At 39.4% G+C, this 13,228-nt stretch overlaps 1 protein-coding gene across 1 annotated transcript; it reads right to left on the bottom strand.

The window, feature by feature from the left end:
- Nucleotides 1-2,365: 2,365 nt before the first annotated feature.
- Nucleotides 2,366-4,510, bottom strand: LOC101427606 (disintegrin and metalloproteinase domain-containing protein 21-like). Its single transcript, XM_058288714.1, has 2 exons — nt 3,145-4,510; nt 2,366-2,400 (listed from the first exon to the last, which is right to left on the bottom strand). The coding sequence occupies exons 1-2, from the start codon at nt 4,508-4,510 to the stop codon at nt 2,366-2,368; spliced, it is 1,401 nt and encodes a 466-aa protein (XP_058144697.1).
- Between the last annotated feature and the right edge of the window lie 8,718 nt (nt 4,511-13,228).

The raw sequence follows: 13,228 nt of genomic DNA on the forward strand, positions 1-13,228 counted from the left end.
TAGAGTATTGAGCTGGAAGTAAGAATACAGAGGAGCAGAGCAGCTGAGCCGGGAGAGAATCAAGTCCCAGGGAGAGAGATAGAGCTGGTTGTCTGATAGTCTACAGCTGGCCTTGTGGGAAAAACAGAGAAGCAGAGCCCAGAAAGAAATAAGCCCTGGGAGAGAGGAACCCGGGAATCCTGAACCCTGGCAAACATTGGCAGCCATCTTGCTCCAACACGTGGTAATAAACTGGCAAAGGAAGTATCTTATGCTTTATGGCCAGGTAACTGTAAGGTTCTATCCCAAATAAATACCCTTTATAAAAACCAACCAATTTCTAGTATTTTGTATCAGCACCCCTTTAGCTGACTAATACATGGGGTATAATTTATAAAAAGGAATTAAGTATGACAACAAGGTTGTTTTTCCTTTTTTTTCCCTGAGTATCAGGAAGGAAAGAGGTGACATTAACTGAGGTAGGGAAGACTGTGGGATGAACAGATTTAGAGATGGGGGTTAGAGGGGAGAGATCAAGCTCAGACGAGACATTTGTTTTGAGATGTGAATTGACATTCAAGTGGTGATGCAGTGGTAGATGGATGCATGAATCTGGATTTTAAGGGTGAAGTTCCAGGCTGGAGATACTATATGTGGTCTTTAATACCATGAGATGGAATGAAACCACCAATACGTAAGTATATAGAGAGGGGAATAAAGGACATCCAAGAACTCAGGGCTGGAGCATGCTATCATTTAAAGTTTAGGAGATATGGAAGAATAGCAGATAAGTATGAGAAACAGCATCTAGTGAAGTGATGCCTGAAGACCAAATGAAGAAGGTAGTTTAGGGAGGAGAGAGATGCTGATGCTGGTTTTTTGCAGATGCTCTCCTCTTTGCCTGGAATTTGTATAGCCCTACCTCACAGTTTGCTTATTTCTGTTTATTTTCAGGTGTCAGATCAAATGTCCCTTCTTAAGGGAAGCCTTTCCTTACCCTCAGACTAGTTTATACATTCTCCTAGGACCTAACTTTCTCTTTTGGGGGCTCTCAACTCAATTGTATTAATATTTAATTATGTGTTTAATGCCTATTTCTTTATTAGACTTTAAACTCCATGAGCTGTCAGTCTTGCTCACTGGTGTATCCCAAGCATTTCTCTCAGTGCCTGAGGTCAATAAATAATGAAAGGATTAATGAATGAACAGTCATATCCATGTATGCTATGATGTTAGCACATTTTGGGGTGACATAGAAAACACTATTGTAACCATCTTGGCCCAGTTCATACCTTTGAACTTGAACAGTAGCACTCCACTCAGCAAGGGCCTTAGTTCTTGCTTTTGACTTTTACCCACGGGGGAAGGTAAAGTGTACAGAGAGCAACACTATTCTCCTCACCATCTTTACTGTGTGACAAGTATTTTACATATGTTGCCTTTGCAGCAACCTTATAAACCATTAATACCAACATTCTAGTCAAAGAACCTGAAATTTGTGATTAAAATTTGCTCAAAGTATTATTGCTACTAAGTGGAAGAACTAGGATTCCTCAAACCAGGATTCCTCAGTGTGTGCACTGTCTTCTATGCCATACAGATTTTAAATTGGATGCCAAAGGCAGCTGGAGTGTCCAAGGTTCTTTTTTTGGTGACCAGGGTGGTAACTGTAAGGTTTGGCCTATTTATTATTTTTTTAAATTTTATTTTTATTTTAGACTACACTTTTCCTTACTAGATTCCTTTGCGAAACTAGTTCACTAGAACTCCTTTCAGACTAGTCCCTGCTTTTCTGAAGACCATAAAAACAGCACATTTTCCTGTGCTTTCCTTTGATTCCATTACCCATGCCTTTTTATAACTCCTTATATATATATATATACATACACACACACACACACACACACACACACATATGGCCCATTTTCTGGCTACTTTATTAGCCTTTTTCCTTGATTTCCTCTACCATTTCTCCTTCAGGTATTTCAAAAAGAGGTGTTACCTTTAATGTCTATCAGTGATTATGCCATACACTTGTTCCCTTAAATCTGGTATAGCCAGTAGAGCTAATATGATGAACGCACTGAAACACATTTCTAGCGTTTCCTACTGAGCGCAACTCCTCCTTAAATGGAAAGAAAGAAGGAAAAGGAAAAGCAGAAGATATTTAATTTCAAATTTTAAGTGTCTGTTTATCTTTCACTTAAACACAAGGAACCAACAAAGTCTGCCTTTGATCAGACCTCTTATGTTGATGAACTGTGGGTCACTGGACACTGATCATGCGATGTCTTCTCTTTCCAAAGATGTTTTCTTTAAACCAATTCATATTTTATAATCTTTCAGTTTCCTCTTTAAGTTCTAAGGATATTGAATAGGGACGCCATTAAAAACACAGTACTTTGATAAAAACATAAGATGCTAAAGCAAGAAAAAAGAGTGTGAATAGAGTTACTGTGTAAAGAATTGTTAGTAATGGGGGAAGGAGACTGCCCTTTGGAGCTGGGCCACTGTCTGAGCTTCCTCCATATCCTATAAATTCACAGTAGGGAGGGGCCCATCCATATCGACAATGACAATGTTTTTCATTGTTGCAGATCCCTCTCTCATGACACTTCTCCAACTTGCAGTCATAGTTGAGGATCGAGTAATTGACACAGCTCCTTCTCATACATATTTTGCCTAGACCACACAAGGTGCCATCTTTTACTTGTCCAATGTCGGCTATATCCACCCCAAAATGATAGTCAGTTCCCCAACATTTTGTACCGTTAACTGATTTCTGAATTATAGTATTATGCTGTTTTAGATTGGGAATTGTTTCTATATTTTCACACTGCACTCTTCCACACAAAACATTAGAAAGAGGGCATCTTTTGTATGTCAAACCATCCATACCACAGTGGCCAAAACGGTCTCCTTGCATATTAATTGTTTTATAGCAGCTTAGGGAGGCACTCCTTGCTGTCTGGCCAAAAATATATTGGCATTGTTTATTGTGACTGTTGCACATTTTATGATAACAGTAAGCACTGTCACCACAAGGTGTCCCATCCTGCACATAGAAATCCTCAGGACACCACCCTGAGCTCCCATTGCACCATTCGGGTAGGTCACATTCACTGATGTGCGCTCTACACAGCTTTCCAGGAGCAGCAAACTTACATTTTATGCAGCAAAGTCCAAAAGCACAGTCTGCCCAAGGTCTCAATTTGCAATCAGAGCCACAGCAAGGATCCTTTCTGCACTGCCGTTCTGATCCACAGTCACATTCTTCTTCACCTTCTATCACCTTGTTACCACATTGTCCTATTGGGGCAATATTTCGAGATGTTGGTGTATTTTTCAGACAGACTCCCCTCTGGTTAGTCAGATTAAAGTAACTTCCATAACTGCAGTTGCTGAAAACATTGGTGTTTGTGTTATAGGCATTCATGATGCAATGTTTTTTCCTGCAAAAGCAGAATTCTTCAGTGTGAGACATACCAAGATTATGGCCCAGTTGGTGAGCAATGACCACTGCAAAATGAAAGAAGTCCTCTTTGAGGAATTTACAAACTGCTGTCCCAAACTGAGGGTAGCATATTCCTGAGATCCAAGCCAGTCCAAATATATTAGAAAAATCCTTGCCCACAAAAAGATGCCCAGAATCATGTGGCAAACGAGGATAAAGATGAACACTTTTCCATTGGCTGAAACTGTCAAGAAGCTCACTTATGTCTTGTTCGACATTGATAAGATTGCCCTGGTTCCAAATCTCAATCCCAATTAAAGAAACGTGAAGGCCTAGCTGTAGATAAATGGAATCTACCAAATTGATCACATTTAAAATATCTTCTGTGGCCTTTGACACATTCCTATTTGAGTAGTTGAAACTATAGTTGTCCATCACTACAACCAACTCTACAAAGGGCCAGTGGGTCCACCACCCTTCAGTGGAACTTCGTTGCAGTTTTGAATTCTCTACCTGGAACTCCAGCTTCTGACGTTGTATTTCCTCTTCCGTTAAGCCACATTTCATGGGTGGGAATTGTGTCTCTTTACTGTCTATCTTATACAGTTGATGTTCAAATGTGGTAGAATGCCTTATGGGCTCGATTTCATAAGTGAGGTCATTTATCTGTACTATTCCTCGAAAGGCCCCCAAACAAGTACTGAGGACAACCAGGGACTCGGGGATCCCCTCCACATAACCATGATGATAGCAGTCATCCTGGACAAAGGGCTGATCCTCGTGGAGGGCGCGCTGCTCTGTATAGGTGAACACTGGTAGGTGTCTGGAAACCAAGAGCTTCTTACGCTCTAGACGAATTATGTGAGTGCGGCCCTCCAAGCGCAGGCTGTAGGAGAGCCCGCGGGACACCGCAAAGGCTCCGCCCTCACTGGGGGCCTTCCGGGGAATCACCACTTGGGCGGGGCCAGAGCGCCAGTTGGGTCTGGTTTGCGACCCGCAGGGCGAGAGTAGAAGCGCCGCGACCCCTAGCAGCAGAAGAACGCCGGGCAGCACGGGCCGGGCCCGCAGCTTTTCCATGGTGTAGCTTTTTCAACAGCCCGGTTGCAAGCCGACAGTGGGTCTAGGAAAACTGGCTTTGGAGACGTTGGTTGTAAACTGCTCTTTGGTTTATGACCAACGCGCGTCCTGTCTCCTGGGTTTGCCACGCAGCCCCCACCGGAGGGAGCCGTTCCTCTCGTCTTGGTCCGTTAAGGAACAGTAGCTGGTCGGGCTTGGGTTCGAGAAGGTTTAGAAGTTGACGGGAGGGAGGCTTCAGGGACACTGAGCAGAAAACAAAGCGGTGTGGAGCGGAGGACTAAAGGGGCCTAGGGAGAAAAGTGGAGACAGCAACGAAAGTGTGCCCCGGAGCAATGGAAATTAAAGAAGTAAAATCGGAAGAGAGAAGTTCAAGGAATTTTAGCCACACCCACGCTGTACGGGAAGTGGGAGCTCCAGCCTGGCGTGTGCCTTACTGTACCTCGTGAAAAAAAAAGAAGAGCAAGAATATTGTTTCTTTGTTTCAATTGTTTCTGCTGTGGGAGGATAAAGTTTTGCTAAAGCTGTCCCCAAAAGGGATTTTTTTTTTAAAAGAAAATATCTTTAATGTAAATTCGGATCTAAGCATAAAATTCATTTATCAATAGGGTTAAATTTAGTACAAACTATAAAAATGTTAACACTGAAGTTTCAACAGAAATCTAATAAGATCCCTTAGAAAAATCATTTAAAGAAACAGCAAGTCATTTACTCTTATGAGGTTAATACAGTAAAAAAAAAAAGTCCGCATTTTACTGAATTTGTCAATAAATAATTTTAGCCATAATACTTATCATAAAATTGAAAGACTGAAAGTTGTATGTGGCTCTGTAGCAATTACAATTGCAATGAGGATACTAAGTCAAATCTTTTTTATCTAATCAGAACAATCCTAGTTTTAAAAACTTGAAATTTGCAAAACTTAAAAGGATACCAACTGTGAATGGAGTAGGCTTATATTGCAGTGGAAGATAGTAAAAACTAAAATGCTTTAAAATTTGAATTGCATAAGGAAACTATTAGGGAAGAAAGACCATTCAGAGCCACAGCTATTACTTAAAAAAGAAAAGACTATTCTTATATTGAAAATATAAATTAATAAAAGCCAGACAGTACCGAATTTTTGCACAAGCTTCTTTTGTATTTCAATGTTGTTTATTGAGGAGTGAATGAGACTACTGTCAGACATGCCAACAACACTTCACATTCAAGGGCTGGAAGCTGAAAACTTTCCAAATTGAGTCACTGCATAAGTCCCTAAAAGGGATTTAATGCTAGCGGGTTTCCATGAAAAAAAGCTGAGAGGGTTGCAACACGTTTGTCAAAGTCCTGCAGTATACAGTAGATAGTAAATGTCTGTTATAGCTAATTATGTACCTACCCCAGGACTGTAATTTTTTTCACCCCTTTACTTTTTAGTTTTTTTTTTTTAAGCTTTATTGTGCTTTTTTCAATCTGTAACAAACTGCACAGATATATTATATGAATCCATCACCCTCGGAAGTTTCTTCCTACCCACTGACAATCCCTTACACTTCTATTCACTCTCCTCTCAGGAAACCATTGATCTGCTTTTTTCAATATAGATTAGTTCACATTTTCTAATGTCTATTTATACAATGTAGTGATTAATCATGTAGTTTTAATTTGCATTTTCCTGATAACTGTTGATGTTGAGCATCTTTTCATGGTTATTTGAAATCCACATATTTTCTTTAGTAGAGTGTGTTCAAATCTTTTGCCCATTTATATTATTATTGAGTTTTGAGAGTTCTTTATGTATTCCGAACCAGTCTTTATCAGCTATTTGTTATGCACATATTTTAGTCCCATCTGAGGCTTGTCTTCATTCTCTTAATGTCTTTTGAAGACAAGTTTGTAACACTGATGAAGTCCTGTTAATCAGTTTGGATTGTGCTTTTTTCTGTTTTCTTTAAGAAACATTTGCTTAACTCTAGGTCAAAAGATTGTCTTCTATGTTTTCAAAGTATTTTCTCATAGATGTTTTACAGTTTTGTGCTTTACCTATTGATTTATGATTTATTGTGAATTAAAAAATATAACGTAAATTTTTAAATATAATGTGAGGTATGGAATGAAATTTTTTTTTCCCCTTGCATCTAGTTGTTCCAGCACCATTTGTCAGAAAGATTATCCTTTCTCCACTGAATTGCCTTTGTACCCTTGTCAAAATTAGTTGTCCATATATGTGTGGATCTATTTCTAGATTCACTGTTCTGTTCTATTGATCAATTTTGCTACACTCTGGTTTATTGGACTTACCCCACTCAGCTAACATGGAGTTGAAGAAGGTCAATCACCACACCATGGAGCCAAGAGTGCCTACAGCTGAAAGCAGGAGGTTTGCATCCAGCATCCATGTGGAATCCAAGGCCCCTCTTCATATAGATGTGGAGTGGACACAACCATTCCAAGGTCCACAGGATGTAGGAATTGAGTATGGATTAGAGTGGACTTACTGATATTCTATTCATGAACTATTGTGATTAGTAATCAAAGAAAAGGTGGCATTGGTGTGGAGAAAGTGGCCATGGTGGCTGCTGGGGGTAGGGAATGGGAGGAAGAGATGAGATGTGGGGGTGTTTTCGGGACTTGGAGTTGTCCTGGGTGGTGCTGCAGGAACAGTTACTGGACATTGTATGTCCTCCCATGGCCCACTGGGTGGAATGTGGAAGAGTGTGGGCTATGATATGGACCTTTGACCGTGAGGTGCAGCGGTGCTCAGAGATGTATTCACCAAATGCAATGAATGTCTCATGATGATGGAGGAGGTTGTTGTTATGAGGGGAGGAGTGGGGTGTGGGGGGTGGAGGGGTATATGGGGACCTCGTATTTTCCAAATGTAATATTATAAAAATAAATAAAGCCAAAAAATTTTGTTGTCTTTATGAAAATATCATAGTGTCTTCAGTACTATAGCTTTATAATAAATCTTAAAGCCAGGTAGTGGTAGACCTCCAACATCGTTTTCTTCTTCTTCAAAGTTCTTTTGGCTGTTTTAGAGCCTTTGCATTTTTATAGGAATTTCAGAATCATCTTGTCAAATTCTACAAGAAAAGCTTGCTGGGATGGGTTCTCATCGATCATTTTGGTAAGAATTGACATCTTACCCATGTTAAATGTTCAGACCAATGAACAAAACCTCTCTACTTATTTAGGTTGTCTTTAATTTCTCTCAGCAATGTTTTGTAGTTTTCAGTGTACAAGTCTTTCACAGGTTTTGCTATACTTATTCCTAGGTATTTTATGTATATTTTTGTTACTTCGTAAATGATATTTTTCAAAGCTCTAATTTCAAGTTGTTTGTTGCTAGTATATCAAATAAAAATACAATTGTTAGTTGCATATTGACCTTGTATCCTTCAAACTTGCTAAACTTACTTATTAGTTCCAGTACCAATTTTGTAGCTTCCATCAGATTTTCTACATAGACAAGCATGTCATCCGTGTATAAAGATTGTTTTAAATCTTCCTTTCTAATCTAGATGCTTTTCCTTCTTTTTCTTGTCTCACTGCACTGGCCAGAATCCCCAGGATAAAGTTGACTAGAATTAGTGAGAGCATTCTTTCTTTCTTCATTTCTGATCTCAGGGGGAAATTAGTCAGAGAGTCATTATTAGGAATAGATGTTTGATTTTGTCAGCTGCTTTTTTCTTTTCTTTTTTTTTTAAAGATTTATTATTATTTTTAAGAATTTATTTCTTTCCCCTTCCCCCCACCCCAGTTGTCTGCTCCCTGTGTCCATTCTCTGTGTTGTCTGTGTCTGCTTGCATTCTTGTCAGTGGCACTGGGAATCTGTGTCTCTTTTTTTCGTGTCATCTTGCTGCATCAGCTCTCCATGTGTGTGGTACCACTCGTGGGCAGGCTGCGCAATTTTTGCAGGGGGCGGCTCTTCTTGCAGGATGCACTCCTTGAGCGTGGGGCTCCCCTACAAAGGGGACACCCCTGCATGGCATGGTACTCCTTGCGTGCATCAGTACTGTGTGTGGGTCAGCTCACCACACAGGTCAGGACGCCCTGGGTTTGAACCCTGGACCTCCCATATGATGTGGTGGATGCTCTATCAGTTGAGCTATATCCACTTCCCTCAATTTACTAAAGTTTTGTTTAGTGTTTCTATGTTCATGAGAATCATTAGTCTGTACTTTTCTTTTCACGTAATGTTTTTATATAGTTTTCAAATCAGGGTAATGCTGGCCTCAAGGAATGAGATGAGAAATAATCCCGTCTCTTCAATTTTTTTCAAGACTTTGTAGAGCATTGTTATTACTTCCTCCTCACATTTTTGGTAATATTTAGTTGGAAACCATCTGGGCCTGGAGTTCTCTTTGTAGGTAAGTATCTAATTAAAAATTCCACTTCTTTAATAGACACAGGGCTATTCAGGTTATCTATTTCTTCTTGTATAAATTTTGGTAGTTTGTGTTTTTCTAGAAGTTTGTCCATTTTATCTAAGTTGTGTAATTTATAGTCATAAAGGTCATAATATTCCTGTATTATCCTTTTAATAACTATAGGATTCGTAACACTGTCACTTCAACCATTCCTTTTATTGGTAATTTGTGGTTTGTTTTTTTTTTTTTTTTCTGATCAGTATGGCAAGAAGTTGATTCATACTATTGCTCTTCTCAAAAAAACCAGCTTTTAATTTCTGTGAGTTTTTTTCTATTTTTCCGCTCCTATTTCATTTATTTCTGTTCTGGTGGGTAGTGATGTCTAGTGGGTAGGGGTGCCTGTGAGGGTAGGGATGTCTGGTGGGTAGGGATGTCTGGGTGGGGAGGGGTGCCTGGGTGGGGAGGGATGTCTGGGTCAGGTAGGGGTGCCTGGATGGGTAGGGTTGCCTGGGTGGGGAGGGATGTCTGGGTGGGTTGGGGTGCTTGGGTGGGTAGGGGTGTCTGGGGGTAGGGCCCCTGGGTGGGGAGGGATGTCTGGATCGGGTAGGGGTGCTTGGGTGGGTAGGGTTGCCTGGGTGGGGAGGGGTCCCTGTGTGGGTAGGGGTGCCTTGGTGGGGAGGGGTGCCTGGGTGGGAAAGGGTGCCTGGGTGGGTAGGGATTCTGGGTGGGGAGGGGTACCTGGGTGGGTAGGGATGTCTGGTGGGTAGGGGTGCCTGGGTGGGTAGGGGTGCTGGGTGGGTAGTGATGTCTGATTTTCTTTCATCTGCTTACTTTGAACTTAACTTGCTCTTCTTTTCCTAGTTTCTTAAGGTGAAAGTTGAGAGAACTGATGTGAGACCTTTATTATTTCTAATACTTTACTACCATACATCCTGATTAGGGTTTTCATTTTCATTCAAAATACTACTAATTTCCCTTTTGATTTCTTCTTTGACTCCTGGATTATTTCATTTCCAAATATTTGGGGGTTTTCCAGGGATTTTTCTGTTACTGATTCCTAATTTAATTCCATTGTGGTGAGAGAATTTTTTTATTTTTATTTTTTTAGGAGGTACCAGGGATGGGACCTTGTACATGGGAAGCAGGCACTGAGCTACAATACCACCCATATTTTTTTTATGATTTGAATCCTTTTACATTTGCTGAGACTTGTTTTATGGCCTATAACATAGTTTAGCTTGGTAAATATTCCATGTGCACCTGAAAAGAATTTGAATTCTGTGGTTGTTTGGTAATGTATTCTATAAATACCAGTTAGGTCAAATTGGTTGATAGTGATAGATATACTGTATCCTCCCTGATTTTTGTCTACTTGTTCTATCAGTCTTTGAAAGAGATATTGAAATTTCTATCTATAATTGTGATTTGTCTGTTTCTCTTTGCATTGCTATCAGTTTCTTTGCTTATGTATTTTGAATTTCTGTTATTATGGGAATAAAAATTTAGGAATTTTATGTTTTCTTCTTTAATTTGACCCCTTTGTTATTATGAAATGACCTTTTTAATCCCTGGCAATATTCTTTGTTCTAAAATCTCATTTGTCTAATAAGTCTTTTGATTAGTGTCAGTATGATATATCTTTTTTCATCTTTTTACTATTAGCTTATTTTTGCCTTTATATTATAATTGAAGTGCATTTCTTGTAAGCCGCATGTAGTAAGAGTATTAACTTTTTAACCATTGGACAATCTCTCCCTTTTATTTGGTTGTTTAGAACATTTGAATTTAATGTCATTATTGATGTGATAAGGTTTAAGTCTATCATCTGGCATTTTGTTTTTCATTTGTCGCATAGAGTTTTTTTTTCTTAAAGATTCTATCTGTCTGTCTATCTATCTATCTATCTATCTATCTATCTTCCCTATGCCCCCACCCTGATTGTCTGCTCTCTCAGTTTGCTGTGTGTTCTGTGTCCGCTTATATTCTTTTCAGTGGCACCGGGAATCTGTGTCTCTTTTTTGTTGTTGTTGTGTCATCTTGCTGCATCAGCTTTTCGTGTATGTGGCACCACTCCTGGACAGGTTGCACTTTTTTTGTATGGGACAGTTTTCCTTACAGGGCGTACTCCTTGCATGTGGGGCTCCCCTGCGTGGGGGACATCCTTGCATGGCACGGCACTCCTTGCGCGCATCAGCCTGTGTGTGGAGCAGCTCACCACATGGGTCAGGAGGCCCTGGGTTTGAACCCTGGTCCTACCACGTGGTGGATGTTCTATCCATTGAGCCAAATCCACTTCCCCCATATAGTCTTCGTTCCCTTTTCCTGTTTAGTTTTCCCTTCTTTTGGATTTGGAATTTTAATGATTTCATTTTATTTCCTTTGTTGACTTATTAGTTATAATTCTTTGTTTTATCATTTCAATGATTGCTGTAGGGTTTATTGTATATATTTTTTAACTTATAGTTTACCTTCAATGCTATTATACTACCTTAATATATTGTATAAAAACCTTAAAATAATATATACTTCCATTTCTCCTCTCCCAATCTTTATGCTATTGTTATCATACATCTTCCTTATTCCTGTTACAAACCCCAGATTATTTTAATTTACATAGTCAATTATCTTTTTTTATTAGAAAAGTTGTACAGTTACAGAAAAATCATGCATAAAGTACAGAGTTCCTGTATGTATTAGCCAAAAGGGGTACTGATGCAAAGTACCAGAAATCTGTTGTCTTTTATGAAGGATGTTTAGCTGAGTCATGCCCTAATGACATGGTCCAATCAAATCCTAATCTTAACAGGTAATTTAATTGATGAGAGATGAGCCTGATAGTTTACAGCTGACCTTGTGAAGAGAACAGAGCAGCTTAGCCCAGAAAGAAATGAAACTCAGAGGAAGAGAGACAAGCCTATAGCTGAGATAGAAAGAAGCTGGGACCACAGAGCCTTAAGAGGAAAGAGGTTGAATCCTTGCAGACATCACCTGCCATCTTGCATCAACACATGGCATCCCAGACTGTGGGAGAGGGAGTACCTCTTATGGTACCTTGAGATGGACTCTTAGGGCCTTGTAACTGTAAGCTTTTAGCCCAAATAAATACCCTTTATAAAAGCCAACAGACTTCTGGTACCTTGCACCAGCACCCCTTTGACTGACTAATACGTAACTTGGTAGTGCAAGGTTCTCATTTTAGCCATTCAGGTGGATATTGAGTGGTATCTCATTGTGGTTTTAATTTGCATTATTTTCTGATAGCTATTATGTTGAGCACATTTTCACATTTGCCAGTCATTTTGATATGATCATGTTTTATGAAGTGCTGTGGTGGTTCGAAGCTGTATGTACCCCAGAAAAGCATGTTCTTAAGTTTAATCCATTCCTGTGGGTGTGAACCCATTGTAAGTAGGACCTTTTGATGAGGTCACTTCAGTTAAGTTGTGTGTAACCCAGCCCAAAAATCAATTATTAGATTCTCTCATGTCTCATATTTAGACATGAGAGAAAGCCATAGAAAGTAAGAACCTGAAAGCAATGAAACCCAGAAGAGAAGGGAGAGAACAGGAGATGCCACCATGTGCCTTGCCATCTGACAGAGAAGCCAAGGATTGCTGGCAGCCAGCCTCAGGTTGCCACAGTCTTTAGGAGATAACATCGCCTTCATGATGCCTTGATTTGGACTTTCTTTTTACCTCAAGACCATAAGTGAATAAATTCCCAGTTGTTTAAGCCAGCCCATTTCATGGTATTTGCTTGAGCAGCCTAGGAAACTAAAACAAATGCTTCTTGAAATGTTTTGCCCACTTTTAAATTGGATTGTCCTTTTTATTTTGTGGAATTTTTTATATGTTCTAGATAAGAATCCTTTGTCAGATACATGTCTTGCAAATATCTTCTCTTAGTCTGGGTTTTCCTATTCACTGTCTTCATGGTGTCTTTTGATGAATAGTAGTTCTTAATTTTGGTGAAGTCCAATTTATCAATAATTTATTTAGTGTTTAGTGCTATTTTGTTCTGTTAAAGATATCTACTACCATGAAGATATTTTCCTATGTTTTCTTCTAGAAATGTGATTGCTGTAGCATTCATATTTAGGCCCATGATCCTTTTTCAAGTGTATGGCATGGGGTAAGACACAAGATTAACTTTTTTTCTCATTTGAATAACCAGTTGATGCTTTACCATTTATTGGAAAGATTATTCTTTTCTTTGCTGAAATTCAGTGGAGACATTGTCAGAAATCAGATGATCATGTAAGTGTGGGTCTGTTCTGGACTTTTTATTTCATTCCATTGGTTTATTCATCTCTCCCTGTACTAAAACAATATTGTCTCAATTGCTGTTTCTTTATAGTAAGTATTGA

The sequence above is a fragment of the Dasypus novemcinctus genome, chromosome 3, assembly GCF_030445035.2.
Source record: "Dasypus novemcinctus isolate mDasNov1 chromosome 3, mDasNov1.1.hap2, whole genome shotgun sequence".
NCBI lineage: Eukaryota > Metazoa > Chordata > Mammalia > Cingulata > Dasypodidae > Dasypus > Dasypus novemcinctus.

Bases quoted from the DNA above. Each gene is read 5' to 3' on its own strand.
- LOC101427606 (XM_058288714.1), bottom strand. From the start codon at position 4,510: ATGGAAAAGCTGCGGGCCCGGCCCGTGCTGCCCGGCGTTCTTCTGCTG. The intron at 2,401-3,144 runs GTAAGTTTGCTG...TTCTTGCTTTAG, and splicing joins TGGACTTTGCTGCATAAAAT to CATCTTATGTTTTTATCAAA.